The sequence below is a fragment of the Panthera uncia genome, chromosome F1, assembly GCF_023721935.1.
Source record: "Panthera uncia isolate 11264 chromosome F1, Puncia_PCG_1.0, whole genome shotgun sequence".
Taxonomy (NCBI): Eukaryota; Metazoa; Chordata; class Mammalia; order Carnivora; family Felidae; genus Panthera; species Panthera uncia.
The window spans coordinates 39,902,320-39,924,227 of NC_064813.1; the positions used below are offsets into that span (position 1 = coordinate 39,902,320).

Sequence of the window (21,908 nt, forward strand, 5' to 3'; positions counted from 1 at the left end):
TAAAGTCAGACATTTAACCGACTGAGCCACCCAGGCACCCCTTGAATTAAACTGTTTAGATGTTTGTTTATTATAAAGACAGTTCTAAAACACAATTTGAGAAGAAGTGGAAGGGAGATGTTAAGTGAATTGAAAAATAGTGTTTCTCTTCTTCCTTTCTTTTCCTTCCTTTCTTTCCTTCCTTTCTTTTTTTCATTTCTTTATATAAAAGTTGGAGAAAGTCCATTTTCTGGTCTAACAGATTGCAGAGCATCATCTCTTAGTTGGTTTCCAGTCAAGGAAATTTTAATAAATCAATCTTGAATATTTAATGCTTATAAATTTAATAGCTCAGTTATAATTTAGATACTATTAGTTTCATCTAGGAATAAATGCAAAAGTAATATTTTCATTAGCTGAGAAAAACTCCCTTTAAAAAATCCTTCTGGGCTGAGATAAGTAAAATGAGTTAAATTCATCATTAAGATCATGATCCCTGAAAGGATGGGTAAGTCAGGTTTTTAATCAAATCACATTATTAAATACTTAGTTGCATGTATCATTATTTAGAGAAACCAAGAGAGACAGTTACTGTCTTCTGGGATTTTTATAACCTATGAACAATAAGATAGCACCTGCTACAGATTTTAATTTTGTTTCAGGAGTTTTATTTAGGCCACAAATATTTATTGATTAGCTACTATGTACTGCATATTATCACTAGGATATAATTCCTCAAGGAGCAGCAAATAGAAGAATAAAAGAATATAAATATAAGAATAAATCAAAATTTCAGTGAATTATGTGAATGTGGTATATCAAGTGCATTTTCAGGATGGTGCAACATAATAAACAAGATACTAGTAGATAACAAATAATATTTAATTAGAGAAGTTAAATAGGGTAATGATACAAGATAAGTAAATAGGAAGTTATTAGATAAAGAGCTGTTGGACTCAGTCACTAACATTCATTCTTGTCAAAATATTTATTGAGCATTTGTCATCGCAAAGTACTATAAAAAAACCCAGGTGATACAGCCATAAACAAGAACAGCCTTAGCCCTTGGGAAACAGATATGCTAGTGAAGAAAAACAAACATTAAACAAATAATTGTGATATATACTATGAAGAGGTAGTGTGAGTTGTTATGACAGTTTTACAGAAGATCCGCTTACGGAAGACTCCCCTTTTCCTGCAGGATCAGAGACGGTTATCCTGAGAGTATCCTGCTCAAATTGAGATCTGTAGGACAAATATAGCCAAGGGAAGGGGTAAGCATTCCAGGCAGAAAATATGGTTGCTGGAAAGACAAACACTAAGGTAGGAAGGTGCTTGGTCCTTTGGAGAATCTGAAAGAAGACATTGTAGAGAGTTAGGGAAAGAGCAGCCTAAGGTGAGGCTTGAGGAATAAGTAGGAGCTATATAATGCAAAGTCTTACAGCCAAGGACAAAAATTTTGGATTTATATGTTAAGAACCACGTTGAGTTACTGGAAGAATTTTTTTTAACAGCTTTATAAAGATAAAATTTATATACCATATAATTTAAGATGTCCAATTCGGTCACTTTTAGTATATTCACAGATATGTGCATCCTTTACCACAATTTTAGAACATTTTTATCACCTTAAAAAGAAATCTCATACCCTTTAGTTATTGTCCCCCCCCTACTCCCACCCCATCTCCCCATTCTCTAGACCTTAGCAACCACTGATCTCCTTTCTATTTCTATAGAGTTGCCTATTCTGGGCATTTCATAAAAATGGAATCAATATGTGGTCTTTTGTGACTATCTTCTTTCACTTAGAATAATGTTTTCAAGGTTCATCCATGTTGAAGCATGGCATGTATCAGCACTTTATTCTTTTTTATGGCCAAACACTGTTTCATTGTGCGCGTATACTGAGTTTTCTTTGCTATTCATAAGTTGGTGGACATTTGGATTCTTTCCACCTTTTGGCTATTTAAGTAATGTTACCATAAACATTCATGTACAAGTTTTTGTGTGGACATATGTTCTTATTTCTCTTGGGTATATACCTAGGAGTCAAATTGCCAGGTAATATGCCAATAGAAGATTTTAAGCAAAAAGATAACATGATCTGACTTACATTTTTTAAAATTCTGGCTTTCAAACTCTGGTTATAGTATTCCATATGGATTGGACAGGGGAAGGATGGACAGAAGTAGATGTGAGATGACCAGGAAGGAGACCATTGCAGAAGAAAGTTGCATAAGAGAGAACGTGGCTTGCACTGAGATAGTAGTAAAAGAGATGGACAAAAGTGAATGGACTCAAAATTTATTTAAGAAAGAAGTTCTAGTAACATGGTAGATGGATTTATAAGGACCTCTTTCCCATTGCAAACATAGGAAAATATAGGTGAGTTCAGAAAAGTGAAAGGGAACTGCTAGGTAAAAAAAAAAAAAAAAAAAAATGAAGTGGCTAATGTAGTAGACCTTAGAATTTGGAGGCTCAGATTGTCATGAGGTGTATGGATGTAGGAAGCATGGCTTTGGACTTGAGCAGGCTAGGAGCTGTAACCAAGACAAGCTGGAGCTCTCAAAAGACTGCCCAATTCATGAAAAGGGTACTTTGTCTATGGCCTAAAGAAGTGTCAAGGATGGGGCTTATCCAAGGGTCTGAACAGGGACAGAAAAATCATTTGTGGGTAATTTTTACCCCCTATATAGTGTGGAAATCCCAAGCCAAGAGCTTAACACAGAAATTAGGTCTGCACTCTTGAAACCAGGGCTGTTGGCACAAGCAATTTAAAGCCACCATGAAGAAACACATCGACAAACCAGGGTGCAAGGGGTTCCTATAAAACGGTTGCCTACCAAAGACAAACTTGCATAGAACCTTATAAACACTGAAGGAAATGAATCACTGTGACAGAGCTAACAGATGCAGCTTCTCAGATATATTCTTAGAAGTATTACATGCAGGTCAGTATTTAATAGAAGTTTTGAATGCAGAACAGAAACCTCAAACTATTATTTAAATTGGAACCAATAATTAGAAGTGACCAATTATACCAAAGATAGACAGACTCATCTATAAAAATGGTAATTTAGTCAGAAGTGGTTCCTAGAATAAAAGATTTTATAGATGTGTTGTATCTATATAGACTCCCATTTAAATGGGAAGCCGTGTATATAAAGCACCTAACAACCATTAAGAGCCTGCCATGTGGCAGGCACAGTGGTTAAAGATACAAGGTCAAAGAAAAACATCTTTCCTGTCCTTGAGGAGCTGAACTTTATCTATTGTGGGAAGGCAAATAAATCACATAATATCATCCATTGTTAAGTGCTCTGGTAAAGATATGTATAGATTGATATGGTGGCACAAAGAAGGGGAATCTAAATTCAACTGAGTAGGGCGACAGAGAATGTGTGCTAGAGGAGGTGGCTGCAGGTGAATTCTGAAGGCAACTAGAAGTGAACTATAAATGGTAATAAGAGGATGATATTTTAGAGGGAACAGGAGAAATTCAGGGAACAAGTTCAATATGCCCGAAGCTGGGAGAAGACAAGGCCAGTGTAGCATTTCTGAAAGTGTCTGTGTGAAATAGATTTAGATGATTTGGGGAAAAAAAAAAAAAAAAAAAAAGCCTGTGGCCAAATGAGTTTGTGAAAGAATGGGTTAAAGGAAGTTAAACAGGATTATTCAAAAACCTTCTCAGGATAATTTCTCTTGGGGGGGGGGGGTGGAGAGGGGAGCGTGGGCTTGTTAGAATTTGCAGCATTTCCCGAATTTCTGTGTCCATCGAATAGTTTGTTTGTTTGTTTGTTTGTTTGTTTTTTTCACAGAAACCCAAGACTGGTATTCCACTGGGTATACTTTGGAAATTGTGGAGTTAGAGAGGTAGGCAGGAACCAGATCATGTAGATGTTTGTTGTTGTGCTATGCTAAGAAACTTGAACTTCTGTTTGCAGAGCTATGGAATACCACTGAAGTATTTTCATCTGGGGAATGACTTGATCAAATAAAACATACCATTTAAGCCTTTACAGAATTAAAGCCATTTGGAATTTCTCCCTCTAGACAAACACAAGCTGAAAGAAAAAAAAATCACATGTTTTGAAAACAGCTAAATTTTCCTTCTGAAAGAGCATGCTGGGTGCTAATTCTTCTCTTGAAGCTGCAGCTTTCTGTGTAATCAGCTCATTGTGGAGGCATTTGGACTCCTGCTGGGAACCATGATAGAGGCCTGAAGCCCACGTTCACAGGTCCAATTTGAAACAATTAGCACTGGGGTAAATGGGGCTTTAAAACTGGCCACAGCAAGACCTAACCAGTGGAGAAGTCACCTCTCAGAAAGAATCTCTATTTGCGGTGTAATTAGAGCACGGGGACTGGGGAGTGGGTCTCACCATTAAACCTGTACAGCTGGCTTTTCTTTTCTGAGAATGTTTGGTCCTAAGAAGGGATAAATGGGTGTGTGCAGGCGTTTCATGATCAGTCTCAGCTTTACACGCTGTGTTCTTTCAGTCAGTTTGTTAACGTTATATAATAGTAGTTACGTTAATAAATGGACGGAGCTAGATGCAAAAAAATACATTGTGATACCAAATAGAATAAACATGGAAATCTTAACACTAGATTTTTCTGGGGAGGGATTATGAGTAATTTCTATTTTCTTTTTTTTCTGTATTTTCCAAAGTTCCAGAGTGATAAAGTATTACCATTATAAGGAGGGCAGGGAAAGGAGAGAGCTTGAAAAAAAAAATTAATTCAGGGACAACAGTCTCTTACAATGTAAGTCTGTGAAGATGGCTGAAGAATAAACACAAGAGTCAAGAGATTCAAAGTGTGCAGGATTTTAGATAATTTATGATTTTGCTATGTAAGCTCAGGGCAGGACTTCTGAAGTGGTTTATTACTTTTGAGAAGGGCATGATTTTGGATTTGCAAAGTTCCTTTTGTTTTCTTTCCTGAAAAGCTCAAGTGTGCTCAAATGTATTCTCTTTACATGATGGAAAGAATAGGCGTTAAGCTCCTATTTTACAAATGGAAATACTGAGACCCTAAAAGCATGGAGTGATTTGCAGTGGAGATCATCACCCAAGCCTCTTTTTCCCTTGTCACTGAACTCGCTAACCATTTCTTCTTTTGGATTTAATAATAAAGGTTTTGATTTGGGGGCCCTTCCATCTTAATCTGTAGCCCAGAATGCAACAGTCTACCTGTAAGGCACTGTAATCACTGCCTTCCAGTCTTTGGAATGCCCCTGAGGATTATAGAACCCAACAGGGTCATCTGATTGTAAAGGGGTTGACTTGACCGGCAGACGGCAGGACAGAAATGGCAAGTGGCAAGCAGTTGGCAGATAACTCTGTAGGGATATCAGAGCCAAGCGGCAACTGTCACAATAGTGTAGTGGTTCGGTTCATTTTCCAAAGCTCCAAGTTTTCCTTAGCAACAAAAATGTAAACAGTTCCCTTGGCTAATATTAGAGTCTGATAGCGTCTGCCTTTGATGCTCTTGCTCTGTTTCTCCTCTAGCTTTTTCCGTCTCTCAACCCAGCCCTGAATTTTACATCTTTTTTATTGGTGCCCTTTATTTTCTTTATAGAAACGGCTAAAATAGTTTTTCTCCACAAGAAGCTATAATTGTTTCTCTTTCCCAACCAGCCCACATGCAACTCTGCTTGGTCAGGATATGGTCAGTATTGACTGAGTCATATACACCACACTTATTGACCTTCTTGAATCCCTTGGGGTCTTTATAAGCTAGGTAGTTATTCCTGCTAATGTGAAGCTGTCAGCAAATTAATTTGGCATCATCTTTGCAATGTTAGAAATTTAAACCAAGTAATTAAACACTGAGTCATGGTTTTTTAAAGTCATTTGACTCATCTCACTGTCTCAAGCTAAAGACAGGCAGTTGTCAAATGGAAAAAGTACTCTAGAAAGAGATTCCCGAGCTCCTCTACTCTCTCAATTTTGGTTCTAAAATAAGTATTTTCCTTCTATATCTAAAAGACTGAAAAAATTCTGAATTTACTAAGTTTTTCTTTATTGAAACCGATCTCTCTCTTCCTAAGTATGACTATGGAACAGGAAGAAAATGAAATGTATATAGCAGTAGATATATTTTCTACTATATTGCCATTCTAGGGGTTTGGGGGTTGCTTAGATGATTAGTTATTCTGTTAGCTTATATGGATTGTGCTTGTGTGATTCCTTTCCTAAGTTAGCGAGGTCAGTTTCTGTTGTTTTGTAACCAAGGACGCTCCATACTGTGTAATATTTGATACTGTTGATTCTAGGGTGAACATTTTTCACATTTCAGTATCTCTGAAATCATCATGTCTTACTGCTAATCACCATTCCTGCACGTGTGTGAATTTAGTCATAGGTGTTCTGTTACTTCCATGGAGTTATGTGCATTGCTGGTACAAAATATGTCTAAATAAGTCTAAAAGATTGTTTTCAACATGTATCCCAATGTTTATAGCAGTGCTTTCAACAATACGCAAATTATGGAAAGAGCCTAAATGTCCATAAACTGATGAATGGATAAAGAAGAAGTGGTTTGTATATACGATGGAATACTACTTGGCAATGAGAAAGAATGAAATTAGTTATTCTATTAGCTTGCAAATGATCGTGCCATTTGCAGCAACATGGATGGAACTGGAGGGTGTTATGCTGAGTGGAATAAGTCAGTCAGAGAAAGACAGATACCATGTGTTTTCACTCATATGTGGATCTTGAAGACCATGGGGGAAGGGAAGGGTAAAAAAAAAAAAAAGTTACAAACAGAGAGGGAGGGAGGCCAACCACAAGAGACTCTTAAATACAGAGAACAAACTAAGGGTTGATGGGGGGTGGGGGAGAGGGGAAAGTGGGTGATGGGCATCGAGGAGACCACTTGTTGGGGTGAGCACTGGGTGTTGCACGGAAGCCAATTTGACAATAAATTATATTTTAAAAAATGGAAAAAAAGATTGCTTTCAATAACTGTTAAATCAAGTGATGAAAAGGTGATAAAAAGCATGTGTGATTGGCACTGCTTTTTGTTTCTTTTGTGGTAAAGTGGCTGTGCGTCTTGCGATTGCCGATATTTTAGATGTGATGCAGTGTGGTACTATTCAGCCAGTGAGAATGATGCTGTTGATCTATATTTAAAAACACGAAGTGGAAAGTGACTGCTAATGCATATGTGGTTTCTTTTGGGGTGATGGAAATATTTTTAAATTGATTATGGTGATAATTACATAACTGTGGATATACTGAAAACCACTGAATGATATGCTTAACCCGGTATGTGAATTTTATCTCAATAAAGCTGTTTAAAAATAACACTAAGATCATTTAGCTCCACTGAACTGTTCTGGGAAAGGACCTGGATGAGGCCTGCTGAGAGATACTACATGAAGACTTAAGGGCCTTGAATTTCCAAGTCTGTTATCTTTTTCCTGTATTTCTGTTGCTAAACACAGCTCCTGAGACACAAACTCACTTCGTTTTCCAGAGACAGTGGCATTTGTCACATAATTCCTCAGCACACCACTTAACAGCTCAGGAGTGGAGGTTTTAAATGTTCCCCCTCCCCTTTGGGACACTCGCATTCCAAAGAAGGGACCAGAATCCGTTCCCTGATGCAGCAGAGGCTCTGGTGGTTCTGTCCTAATTCCCCAACCACTTCAGCGTAAAGTGAGCAGTCACCTAACACCTGCTACTCAAAGCCCTTATCAGCTATGTTTTTACAGTTAATCTCCTTCTGATAAAGTGGTTCTTTTTTCAGAGCTGTGAGTATTGGTGACATGTGGGAGGGACCAAACTTTTGTGCTCTCTCTCAAACCCCCTCCCCCTCTCTCTCCTACCAGTTGATTTTCCCATGTTAGAAAAAGACAGCCACTTGTAACAATCTCATAAAATGAGCTCTGGTGTTTACTAGGTTACTAGGGAAGGACAACCAGAGGGGTGGCCACCTGCTTGTTGAAAATTCCCAGCTTCTGGGAAGCTGCCGCACAGGTGTGCTGCAAGGTGTGTCTGAGGTAGCTTGACCTGCTCTCCCCTAGAATGATTTGATCTGGCAGTGGAGTTCTTTTCTGTTCCTGGTTTTATGGAAATCCGAGGCACAGGAAGTTGATCTTTGTGTTCTGAGAAATGGAAACAAGCCTCTGCCACATAGTTTACTAACATCTTCTGTGTTTGGAAGCTAACTCTCGATGTGCTGAGTTGAGACATCGGGAGGTACTGGGCATGGAATAGCAGAAGCAGCAGGTAAAATGTCTTTGCTTGATGGCTTTGATATCCTAGATGTGTGTTTCTGCTCTCAGTCCTCTTCCTGATGGTCCTCTGGGAAGCTGACTTGATTGCATACATTGTTTTGGTGGTGGTGTGGTCGGGAGAGCAGCGGGAGAGGGTGAATGTGTAAGAATAAGATGTATGGTGTTCAGAATAACTGGTTTAGAACTTCTTTGTTGTTTCTTCATATTCATAAAGAATTTATTATTAATTTTAAAGATTTTTATTTACTCTTATTTTTTTAATGTTTTATTTTTGAGAGAGAGAGAGAGTGTGAGCAGAGGAGGGGCAGAGAGAGAGAGGGAGACACAGAATCTGAAGCAGGCTCTAGGTTCTGAGCTGTCAGCACAGAGCTCAACGCAGGCCTCAAATTCATGGACCACAAGATCATGACCTGCAACGAAATCAAGTCAGATGCTTAACTGACCGAGCCACCCAGGTGCCCCGATATTCCTAAAGTATTTAAACACGTACACTGACTTAAGGATCCCACCCAGGAGGTTAGGGTAGCAGAGGACGATTAAGAATTTCAAAAAGTAGAAACATGCTTCTCTTTTTAAGAGGAAACCGATACTGGTAATGTAGTGTGTGTGTGTGTGTGTGTGTGTGTGTGTGTGTGTGTGTGTGTGTGTTTTAATGTTTATTATTTGTTTTTGAGAGAGGGAGAGAGAGAGAACATGAGAAGGGGAGGGGCGGAGAGAGAGAAGGGGAGACAGAGGATCCAAAGTGGGCTCTGTGCTGACAGCACGAATCCTCAAACCATGAGATTATGAACTGAGCCGAAGTCAGATGCTTAACCAATGGAGCCACCCGGGCGCCCCGGTAATGTATTCTAAAGTTGGATGAAAGTACACAGACGGTGGTTGTATTCTTTATATCTTTTAAATTTTTAAATATATGTAATATATATTAAGTAAATAAAACAAAGAAACAATGTGTTGGATATGTAGGGCAATTACAGGGAGAAGCTGGTTTAGGTAAATGAAGGGTAAGACTGCTCCTGGAGCTGGCCTTTGAACAGGAAATTACAGAACACAGAGACTAGCTCATTGAGGTCTTGAGGTCTGAGTGAAAGCTGTTTGCGTACCACAAACTATACAGTCACATTGAATCTTCATGGAAGTAAATGTTTTCCCATACCTATAAGATGAGTCGTTTCCTAATTGATCTTTTATGCTCAAAGGACCAGTTTCTAGACAGAATTCAAAACCGTGCTGAGCCAGGCGGTATAGAAGGTATCTATCTAATCTGATGGGTAGTCCTTTCAACCCTGTAGAGAGACTATTCATTAGACTCTTTGAACTCAGCCTACCAAGAGCTATACTGTTCTACTTTTCTTATCACCCTCTCTCTACTCTTCTTGGATTTTTGTATTTGCATCATTTTATGTACTCAGGTAGAAAACTCAATTTCGTGAACATGTTCTGCTTTTATGCCTCTCTTTGTCTGTGCTCGACTTTCTGGAATGGCCTTCTGTCATCTTCCCTGATGAACAAAATTCTATTCATCCTTTAAGAACATCTGCAGGTTAAACCCCACCACTGGCTACCGTGCTTCCCCAGCTCCAGCCTGATCAGTATTCTCTCCTCAGTGTTCTTCAGTAGCACTTTTCTTAGAACTGGTTTAACTGATTCATTAAATTGTCTGTCTTCATGACTACATTGTGAGCTTCTTGAGGGTGCTTTTTGTTGTTGTTGTTGTTGTTGTTGTTGTTGTTGTTGTTCATACCACAGAGCCTAATACATAGTAGGTGTTGGGTAAATATTTATGGAATGAAATGGTTTCTCAGTGAAAAGGAGCCCCCAGGTAGTAATCTTCCGCGTCCAGAAGATGGCAGCAGCAGAACGTCAGTCGGTCTACTTTGTGTACCACTCCCAAAGACTCTTTTGTGTTAGGAAGGATTGCAGGTAAGCATTTTTACCCCATTCCATGTTAAATGTTTTAATATAGAGAGTGCAGACTTTTTCTAGTATATGGAGGCCCTTTGTGGACTTTGCTGTGATGCTTCTTCACAAGAGAGCAGCAGGCTGCTGGGCTGCAAGGCCAGAGACCGAGTTACTCTCCAGCTGAGCACTCGATTTCTGCCGTCTCAAGCAAGCCATTTAACCTCTTTAGTTTCAGTTTCTTAATTGGTTGATCAGTGGAGTTAGGAGATCCGCAGGTAATATTGGATCCTAAAATCACAGGATTCAGAGACTGACCGTTTATGTGCTCAGTATTATGCTGACAGCCATGGGTATAATAAGAAAGAGATATGTCCTAGGTTGTGCCTTGAAGATCAAGGACGTCAAATATACACATGGTAAACCACGGGTATACGTTAAGGAATAATATATCCTTGAGTGCAAAATTGTGTTCAGGTGTATTAGGAGTTCAGAGAAGGTGAATGATGTAGGATGGAGAGGTTAGAAAGGACTTCATGAAGCCAGTTTAGATAGAATTTGAGTTGGCTTTCAAAAATACGAAAGGTTTAAAGGGGGTAAGAGGATTCATACTTTTGAAAGCTTGTTATGTTATATGTCAGTACCCTCCTAGATGCACTTAATCGTCATCGTTTTGTGAGATAAATAATATTATTTTCTTAAAAGATATGAGAAAATTAAGGCTCAGATGGATTATGGAATCTGCCCACAGTCACAGAGCTAGTAAATAAAAAAACCAGGATTCAAAACCAGGTCTCTCGGACTTCAAAGCCCATACTTTCTGTACACCACTGAGCCCTGGTATGCCAGGGCTCGGTCTTAGTTGGGCTGTTCCATTCCATAAGCTAGCATTGATTGAACACAGTGGTTACAATCTCTTGGTATTTTTTGAAGGGAAGAAAAAAACTTCTAGGAAAAGAGTATTTGCCTTGGGAGATCCCACTTCTGAAAATAAAGCAAATTGAAAACTTTCTGTCCTCTCTGAAATCGAAATAGGAAATAAGGGTTTGGGGAAAACAAATGAGAAGTCGTCTTGTAGGTCCCCTGGCTTAGTCAGTGTTTTATGAGGATGCGGGATATAAGAAGTTTTGGGAGAATTCCAGAGCCATGGGCAGGTTTATTTCTATTTTAAGAAATATTTAAAAGTTGGAACTGGATGACAGCAATTACCTGAATGATTCCTTGTTTCTGGTTCATCTTTAAACCACTTTTTTCCCTCTTCCTCAGAGCCTCTTATTTAATCCTGGGTGGGATACTGACCCAGCTCTTTAATTTGTTTCCTCTGAATGAATATTAGTCTTCTAACCTGAAATAGGGAAATCGAATGTGATTCACAAGTCTGGTGCACTTGTGCCGAAAATGGCTTACTGCTCGCTGACATGTAAATAAAATACAGCAATAGCTCAAGGAAGCCAGTGAAGAAACACATTCCTTTATAATGAAGCTTACCGTGTTTAAAGGAAAAACTATTTGGCACACAAAATTCATAAGTAATGGGAAGCAAAGCTGCAAGCTGAGCTATATCTATGACAAAAGTACTCCTGCACAAAGATTTTGTTTGTCCTTGATAGGTGCTTGTCTCTCCCATCTTAATAGACTTACCTTTGGCACTGTACCGCCCTCTGGGGTTACCATGTCTCACTCTGCCTTTTACTCTTGAAAAGCCCTCTCATTTCACTTCCTAGCCTCTTATTCACTCCTCAGTCTGTTAAAATAGAAATCCTGCCCCACCCGCCTGTCCTGTTGAGTGAAATTGCTCTAGCAAAGGGCCCTGTGGCGTTCCTAATGATCAGATTCCTTATTCACTTCATTTTTTGCCTTGAACTCCCAGCAGCACGTTACGATGTTGGCTTCTGCCTTCTTAAATCTTTATTTTTACCTTGACTCCTGACATACCATTCTTTCTTGGCTCACTTCTGTCCTTTCCCCTCTTTGTTTGTGTCCTTTTTAGCCTGTTTGCTTCAGCAAACACTTTACGTATTATTCCTCAGTCTTGCTTCTTTTCCTTTCTCAGGACTCTCTAGCTGGTCTTGTCCACTCCAGTCGCCTCAGCTATCATTCTTGTCTGTATTTGTAGCCCAGACCTCTCTGCTGAGCTTCAGGACACTGTATGGAAAGCGCTTGCTTAGAATAGTGCCTGACACTTAATGATAGCCATTTCTGGCCACTGTTTTCCTTTCCCCCATATTTCCTCATCAAAGTAAAGTATTGTTACAGATGCACATTTCTTGAAGAGTTCTTGAGCCCTCTATAGAAAGAGAGTATAAACAAACCAAACCATTCCCTTCCCTCTGACCGAAAAAGGCTAGAGAGAGAGGTCTGTTTTCATGTATTATAAAAAAATCTTTGTCAGTGATTCTGCATAAGTGTCACCCAATTGAGAAACTTAGAAATGAAACTAGAAGCCTAGACTCTTACGTCTCACCAAGTCCTGTGTGTCATTCTCAAGAATCCTTCAAACCTACCCTCTCCTCTCCATCCGCACTTCTCTCTGTTAACTCCGGCCCTCCCAGCTGGACCCTTGGCCTTGGCCTTCTTCCCCCCTGGCCCCTCCTCCCAGTCCATCCTCTGCAATGCACTCTCCTGCTGGGAATCCGAGAATGGTGCCATAAGCAATGTTGTCCCCCACCTTGTTTTTTAGGAAGCCTCTTCCTGGTCTCTTCAGATTCGTTTCAGATCACCTCCTTTATTTTTACTTCTCACCCCGCAGATAATACTGGGTTTCCTATCCAAAATATGACCTCTTTATGGCATGGCATTTCTTATCTTAAATCTTAATTATCACTACTTTATATATCACAAGATGCTGCTGGAAATCAGCACTTCTTTCTTTTGAAATACAGTATCTGGAGTAGGTAAAAACAAAAAAAAAAAAAAACCAGTGTAGGATGGGAAAATTGTTGATTAAATGGAAGGAAGAAAATGGATGAATGGACCAACACACTGCTGACCAAGCTTTTAAAATGGTAAATAAGTGAATAAGTAATTGGGACCAACTCAGACTATGAATTTCCTTCATAACCTTGATTCAGTTCAGTAATCATGTCAGAGCACCTACTTTGTCTGGGTACAGTGCTAAATGTTAATGATGTAATGACAAATAAAAAATAGCCCCCTCTTTCGTGAAACTTAAAGAGTGGCCAGTAGTAGATAGAATATAAGGAATTTTATTTTCACTGGATCTTAGGCTCATTTTTGTTAGGCTAACACCTAATTTAGTGGGCTAGGGCAGTTAGTTGGTTTATATATCACTTTTTTTTAAAGTTTATTTATTTACTTCGAGCAACTGTGTGAGTGGGGGAGGGGCAGAGAGAGAGGGAGAGTGAGAATCCCAAGCAGGCTAGGTGCTGTCGACACAGAGCCCAGTGTAGGGCTCGATCCCACAGTCTGTGAGATCATGACCCGAGCCAAAATCCAGAGTCAGACAGATGCTTAACTGACTGAGCCTCTTAGGTGCCCCTACATACTACTTTTTAGTGTGAATGAAAAAGTCAGTGCATTCCTTCAATAGCAAGTTTTAAAGCTTTTGTGTAATTATGAAAAAATTCTCCTTAGGCTGGGACTTGGGTGAGCCTGACTACAAAGAGGCATGTAAATTTTAGGGGGTGATGGAACTGTTCTATATCTTGATTGTGGTGATGGTTGATATGCACTTGTGAAAACTCATAACTCATAGACCTGTATACTTTTTTTTTTTAATTTTTTTTTAACGTTTATTCATTTTTGAGACAGAGAGAGACAGAGCATGAACGGGGGAGGGGCAGAGAGAGAGAGGGAGACACAGAATCGGAGGCAGGCTCCAGGCTCCAAGCCATCAGCCCAGAGCCCGACGCGGGACTCGAACTCACGGACTCACGGACCGCGAGATCTTGACCTGAGCTGAAGTCGGATGCTTAACCGACTGAGCCACCCAGGTGCCCCTAGACCTGTATACTTTTTAGGGCAAATTTTACTGTGTGTAAATTATACCTCAGGAAACCTGACTTTTAAAAAGTGCTACTGTCACTGCTAGGAATTTACCCAAGGGATACAGGAGTACTGATGCATAGGGGCACTTGTACCCCAATGTTTATAGCAGTACTCTCAACAATAGCCAAATTGTGGGAAAAGCCTAAATGTCCATCAGCTGATGAATGGATAAAGAAATTGTGGTTTATATACACAATGGAGTACTACGTGGCCATGAGAAAGAATGAAATAGGGCCCTTTGTAGCAACGTGGATGGAACTGGAGAGTGTGATGCTAAGTGAAATAGGCCATACAGAGAAAGACAGATACCATATGTGTTCACTCTTATGTGGATCCTGAGACACTTAACAGGAACCCATGGGGGAGGGGAAGGAAAAAAAAAAAAAGAGGTTAGAGTGGAAGAGAGCCAAAGCATAAGAGACTGTTAAAAACTGAGAACAAACTGAGGGTTGATGGGGGGTGGGAGGGAGGGGAGGGTGGGTGATGGGCATTGAGGAGGGCACCTTTTGGGATGAGCACTGGGTGTTGTATGGAAACCAATTTGACAATAAATTTCATATATTAAAAAGAAAGAAAGAAACATAAAAAAAAAAGACAATGGAACCTAAAAAATAAAAAGTGCTACTGAGTCTTAATTGCAGGAATCTGAGTCATCTGAAAAGTGGGGTGATTGGATAGGGAAGATAATTGATCTGTTTTATAGGCCTTCCTGAAGATAAATCTGATTTGGGTCCTTTAAGGAGTTCTTCCATTCTAGACCCTTCTCTTTTTAACCCGAGCTTCAGAAAAGTCCAGAAATCCCTGAACCTGATGGCAAAATTTTGTTATATGTAATTATTCCCCACCCTCCCCCCTCCCACCTTGGGAAAAGATGACAGTTTAAATCTCATTGGTATGAGTATGTTACTGTTCAGTAAAGGTTAAAAACCCACAGGTTTGGGTGTTCTTCCTATTTCCCAGGTGCCCCCTTTTTCCTAAGGTAGGCCATACTCATGATTACAGCAGCTGGAGGCCAGTTTCTGGAGTGGGTGAGAGGAGTGTGTGAGTCCACTGACCTTAGTATTTAGAGCCCACCTGCTGCTAACACAGGCCTCCTTCTTGAACCTAAACTCTCATTCCTTCTCTGTTCTAAGGTTGACCCAAGGGCATTTTTTTCAGAAATATTTATGTTACTTTAGTATATCATAGAAAGTACCTGTGCTTTCTATGTCACTGTTGACTATGACAATAAAAGGTTTTTTTCTAAGTGTGGAATATAAGTAAGTACATCTTACTGTACTTGGAATATTACAGTCCTTGGAATATTAATGATCAGTTTTGAATGTTTTTAAAGTTTATAAAATCTTCTACAATATGAATATTTTAAGTAGAAAATAGAAGTTATCTATAATCTTACCATTCAGCAATATCTCTGCTAACATCCTTATATGTTGCATTGATTTTGAGATTATGCTGTATTTTTTCTTATTATTAAATATTACAAATACCCAACATATCAGTTTTCTGGCCCAGTCAAGCCCTGGCCATATTAGCTTCAGTGTTTTTTAAATTTTTTTTAACATTTGTTTATTTTTGAGAGAGAGAGAGAGAAAGTGGGGGAGAGAGAGAGAGAGAGAGTGTGTGTAAGTGGGGGAGGGGCAGAGAGAGAGGGAGACACAGAATCGGAAGCAGGCTCCAGGCTCTGAGGTGTTAGCACAGAGCCCGACAAGGGGCTCGAACCCAGAACCATGAGATCATGAGCTGAGCCAAAGTTGGCCGCCCAACCAACTGAGCCACCCAGGCACCCCAGCTTCAGTGTTTTTTTAAATAAAATATTAAAAATATAGCTGAGGCCCCTGTGTATGTCTCCCCGGTATCATCCCCTGGACTCCCTCCCTAGAAGTGGTCACTATACTGAATTTGGTAAAACCATTTGCAAAGTTTTATTAGTTATTATTCTTTTTATGTATACGCACATTACTACTTTTATATGTTTTTGTTCCTTATGTGAATTGTATTGTTGTGTACATATCATTCTGAAACCTGCTGTTTTTACTTAGCATTTTTTCATTTTGAATGCTCACTTTAGTCCATTGTGTAAATATACCACAATTTGGTTTTGTTTTTTGTCTGCTCTTGGACATTTAGGTCATCTTTCTTTTTCTTTCTTTCTTTCTTTCTTTCTTTCTTTCTTTCTTTCTCTCTTCTTTCCTTATTTCTTTCTTTCTCTAATACTAATTAATTATACTGCTGTGTACGTTCTTGTTCATGTTTCCTTATCTAAATGTGTAACAGTTTCTCAAGGGTGTTTATTTTCAAATGGAATTTCTGGATGTAAAGAGTGAGTACGTCTTTACTTGAGATGCCAGATTGCTCTCCTGTTTACACTCGCCAGCAGTGTATGAGAGTTTTTACTTCTTTACAACTAATGTTATACTTGATAATGTCAGTCGTTTTTGCTTTTGCCAGTCTAAGGAAGATGAAGTGGTTTCTCCATGTTTTAATTTGCATTTCATGATCGTTAAGTGAAACTGAACATTTTCTCTTATGTTTATAGACTTTTGGGATTTCCTGTTTTGCAAATTCCCTGATTATATGCTTTGTTAATTATTTTTTCTTGGGTTTTTGGTATTTTTTAAATTGGTATAAGTTCTTTACATATTCAAGATACTGATATTTTGCAAGTTATGTACCTGTGGTAATTTTTAGTTTGTCTTCCAGTGTCTGGAAGTGTCTTATGGATATTCCATAATCTATTCAATTGTTTCCCCTATTTTTTTATATTTGGATTCTTGCCATGAATATTTTGTGTGTTGGCTTTCTTGAATTTTTTTCTTAAAAAAAAAAATTTAGTGGTGGTGCTGAAGTTGACCTGGTCTATTTTGTAGTTAGTAATAAATATTCAAGACAGTTGGCCAAGCCCTGTTGGTACAGCCTGTGGGTATGAAATAAAGCAGCACTTGTGCTTTTGGCACCTGAATCTGCCATTCTTGGCCTCCCTAACACCTGTCTGACCAATGAACTAACTGTCGAGTGACCTACATGCATAAAACATTGTCATTTGTGAAACTGGCTTTGGCACTTGATGCTGGAGTGTTTTTAATGGAACAAATGTTCAGAAGTACAAGAATTCAAGGTGATATAGTACTTATCGAAGCTAGGTCACAGAAACACCAGACTCACATTGTTTGTAAAGCAAAAGGTGTTCTCTGAGCTGTAGTTTGGTGCTATATAACTTAAGAGTTTAGAGCAGGGATCAGACTTTTTCTGTAAAGGGCCAGACAGTAAATATGTGGGGCTTTGTGGGCCCTATGGTTTCTGCTGCAACTGCTCAATTCTGCCTTTGTAGCACAGGCTTGCCCATTCGTTTCGTTTATATGTCGCCCATGACTGCTTTGGCCCTACAGTGGAGTTGTTGAGTAGCGTTGTAAAGCCTGAAAGATATGCTATCTGGCCCTTTACAGAAAAAGTTTGCAACCTTGACACTATTGACATTTTGAGCCAGATCATTCTTTGTCATTGTCCCCTGGGGGAGGGGGGGTGGAATTATTCCCTGTTGAGAACTACTGCTCTAAAGGATTCAGGAAATGCTTCATTTAGCCAAGGGAAATCCTCTCTCCTTTTTAAATAATTATTCTGATTAGCGGAGTTGTAGCTTTGATTCCTTGCTTAAACTTTAGCTCTGATCTCAGTGTTGAACTAGAGAGGAGAATATGTCACAGGAGCACTTTCTGAATACAGTTGTCCCTAAGCTATGACATCAGATCATATCCTGATATGTGACACAAATCACATCTAGAAGTCTTTCGGATCTGTAGTTATTAGCTTCTCTGATCGAGCAATACTTACACTCTCCCTCTATTTAGCTTTAAGCCATCTATGCCAGATCTGAAATTTGTCCTTGCATTTGTCTGTCATGTGTTGTTTTTGTCTCTCTCTTTACCACTGTTGACATTTGCCAGTTGGCTGGGCCTGAGCCTCTAGTGAGGCAGTATTTACAGCCCACTTGGGTAGATGCAGCAACTAGGATAGCCCAAGGGCAGATGAAATCATATCCAGAATGAGAAAGCTGCATCTCTCTAACTCTACCTTCTTTCACATGAAGGAGAGAGTTCCCCCTCCCCTCTCTATGAAATGAGAAGTAGTATTGATTGGTTTGGTACAGTGTATAAAATATGCATCTAATGGGATGATATTTTGGGCACTATTAACAGCATTGGCTCTACCGAGCCCCAAGATTTTGCTTTCCCTGCCTTTTCTCCTCCCCTTCCTTTCCTCCTCCTTCTTAGTAGCAGGTTCTTAGCAAATTGCAAGCTTTGCCTCTGGCTTGCTGGATAGCAGTGGAAGAGCAAGCCTTTTCTAGTTTCCAAGGGAGACCGGGTGCTGAGACTGCAGTCCTGCCCAGCAGCCACTTACTTTCTTGCTATTCGTCTCCACACATCTTTTGACCTTCATTCTGCTATGCAGGCCTGCGCGAGGAGGTAACAGTCTGTTTTCTCGGCGCTCTCTTTGTAAAGGGGGCAGAGGGAAAGCAGGGTGGTTCGGGGTAAGGCATATGGGGTTAGCAGAGTATAAATGCTGCCGTAAGGAAAAAAGTATCTCTGAAGTGTGCTGTATCTGTGAGCTTGATCTTATTTGCCGTATCTATAAATATCTTAAAGATATGGTATCTTTAAGCACTACGTTATACAACTTAAAAGTGCCACATATAAAAATGCAAAATTAATGTAATAATGCCTCTGAGAAGCACAGAAGAAAATGGGAACTTAATCTTTGAGAAGAAAATAAAATCAATTGGTTTTAAACTTAACTGGCTGACAAACTACATTCTGTTAGGCTTATGTTATATGAGCTGAATCGAGTTTTCAAGTTTAAGGAGAGACTTTGGTGATAACATCCCTTAATTGGCTTCTCAAGACTTCTGGGGCTGTGCTGTCCAATATGGTAGCCGGTAGCCATGTGTGGTTATTTAGATTTAATTTAATTAAAAATTACACAGCTTTTCCATTATCATACAAAGTTCTGTTGGACTATACCAAAGAACATGACCTATAGGATACAGGAAATTTATTATCTGACCAGAACCAATGAATGAGCATTTTAGTGAGAAGACTTAGAGGCTATTTGTCTAGAAGCAGCATAAATATGGATTCACTGTGATTTAAAGCTACATGGGACCTTAAAACTATAGACTTACCCTTCAGTTTGTAAGTGAAGAAGCTAAGGTACCAGAAATTAAATGATTCTCTTAACGCCAAACAAGAAGTTAATGGCAGAACTAAAACTAGAACTCAGGTATGTGTTCTTTCTACTGTACCACAGTGTTAGCATCCCATACCCAATTAGAAATAGCAAGGAGAACTTGAACTAAAACCTACCTGATAGGGCCCTGGCAAGTGTAGAGTCAACTACATCCTCTGAAGGAGAATTTCGTCCCTCATATCACCTGTCACTTACAGTTTTTTTATGACACATGTTGGTAGCAACCTCTGAAAATATAAAAACCATTCTTTGCAAGATAGAGTGTTGATTATGGTATACTTTTGGGAGACACCAGGGGAAGGTAGGAGAAGTCTACTGCAAGGCAGACATCTTTATTCACTAATTCCTGATATTGCTAGATTTGGAAAAAAAAAAATGTCTTATCCATAAATCCTCATAATTAGGATAGCATGGTCCTGGGTGGAATTGCAGGGCTGTAAGATAAGAAACGTTGTACTGGAAGCAGGAGACCATGGTTATAGCCCCTTTAGGTCTGTGGCTGAATAGCATTGTGACCTTAGGTAAGTATGTTAATGTTTCCTTAGGCTTTGATCAACTCATCTGACAAAACAGGAATCTGACATCTCTAGGTGAAGTCTTAGAATTAAATCAGGTGACTTTTTTTTAAGTTTGTTTATTTATTTTTGAGAGAGAGAAAGCGTGAGTAGGGGAGGGGCAGAGTGAGAGGGAATGAGAATCCCAAGCAGGCTCCACACTGTCAGTGAGGAGACCAATGTGGGGCTCAAACCCACAAACTGTGACATCATGACTGGAGCTGAAGTCAGATGCTTAATTGATTGAGCCACCCAGGCTCCCCTAAATCAGATGACTTCTTGACGTCATAAAGCCTCTAGCCACAGGTTTATGATTCTGTTATTCCTCTAAATTGTCACCTTCTCCTATAGCTAGTTATGTGTACTCCCAGATGGATATTGAAGCAGTTCTTTTTGACCTTTCTGGAATACCTTTATCTATGTATCCTTATACATAGGATGTAGTCCAAGGAATTAAAAGCTGTCTTAAAAGACCATTAATTATTCTGTAATTAATGACCACGGCCTCACAAGTGCCATAAAAGACACATACTCAACGTGGTCCTTCCCTGTTTCAAGCTAACTTTTTAAGCACCCTCTCTGTTCAGTGCAGATTTTAGTTATAGGACTCCTTAAAGCTATTTCAAAAATCAATTTCCTGTTGGTAATTCCAGACAAAAATTTTATTTCATCATTCTAGGGAAACCAGCTTTTGTTCTTGCCTTGGAGATCCTGGCAATTTCTCTTTCATTCTTCTACTTAAAGTAGTTTTATTTTACTTAGATAGCTCTCTGAACCTTCATGGAGAATATTTTCAAGGGAATTAAGACCTCTTCCAAATGAATTATCCATTTCTGGTAAAAATAATTAAGGAGAACTCCTTTATTAGATTAGATGGGATCGATATTACAGTACACCCAGCCTTTCTTTTCCAAAATACCACTGCTGAGCTTTTAATGAAGTATTGAGAATAATGTAATGGGAGGAGTGGTGGTGCTCAGGTAGCAGCAGCGGCTAAGCCGTACTAAGTACCTACTCTGTGCCAGCGAGTGTTCTAAGTACTTCATATGCTTTTTATTTAATCTTCCCAACAACCCTGTCTATACCTGCTAATATCTGTTACAGCTATTAATATCCTTGTTGTATAAGAAACTTGGGTTTAGAGTACTTAAATAGTTTATCCAAGAGTATCTAGTAAGCAATTTGAGTCCCATATCAGGGTACTTTATCACTACACTGTCCTTGTCAGAAGATATTTTAGGTCTTCTATTTATTGTGACTTTCTTCATGTTCACTGGTGATTTGCTAGGCATCTTGTTTACACAGCTTCTTGGAGCAAAATTAGTCCATCTGTGGTATACAAAGGGACCCTATGGATTTTAGATGCAGAGGACAAATTATTTTTGGGTAGTCATGCTAATTTCTGTAATTATTTGAATTCAAATCAAATTTGAATTTGATTATGCATCCTCAAAGTCATAGTGAATACAAAGAAAAATGCTTCCTGCCCTCAAGGAAACATAGTAGACAGATACAGTAATCAAAGGATTTTGGCATTGGAATTCCTTTCTATGCCACTGAACTGGGGACATTAGCCTAGTTTTATCTAGATGTAAGAGGGCCAGAGGTATATGTTAAAGCCATGGATTCTGTTATACTTTCTATTATACTATATTGTGAACACAGACCTGTCTTCTTTTCATAGCAGTAAGGATTCATAGCAATCGTATAGCACTCAGATTTCATGGATGGCTCAAATGCTTGCTTCTCAGAGAGAGCAAGGTGTGTTGAATATGGGTCTGGCCTAGTGTAGGAGTTGCCAAATTTTTTCTGTAAAGGCCAGATAGTGAATATTTTAGGCTTTGCAGGCTATTTTGTGTTCTTTGCAAATATTAAACTCTGTTGCCGCAGTTAGGTAAAACTTTACAAAAATATGGCAGGCCAGATTTGGCTCATGACCCGAGTTTGCTCACCACATGGTCTAGACTTTAGAAAGT

General features: G+C 39.2%; 1 protein-coding gene across 7 annotated transcripts in view; it reads left to right on the forward strand.

Annotated features, from left to right (window-relative positions):
- PPP1R12B (protein phosphatase 1 regulatory subunit 12B) overlaps positions 1-21,908 on the forward strand; it is a 218,543-nt gene that overhangs the window by 93,812 nt on the left and 102,823 nt on the right. Inside the window, exon 14 of one of the 7 annotated variants that reach the window (XM_049634366.1) lies at positions 1,181-6,479. The exons of the other annotated variants lie outside the window; for them this stretch is intronic. Coding sequence (XP_049490323.1) covers positions 1,181-1,241 — 61 coding nt within the window. The 3' untranslated portion in view covers positions 1,242-6,479. Of the gene's footprint in view, positions 1-1,180; positions 6,480-21,908 lie in introns of those variants that run through there. 7 annotated transcript variants of the gene reach the window in all.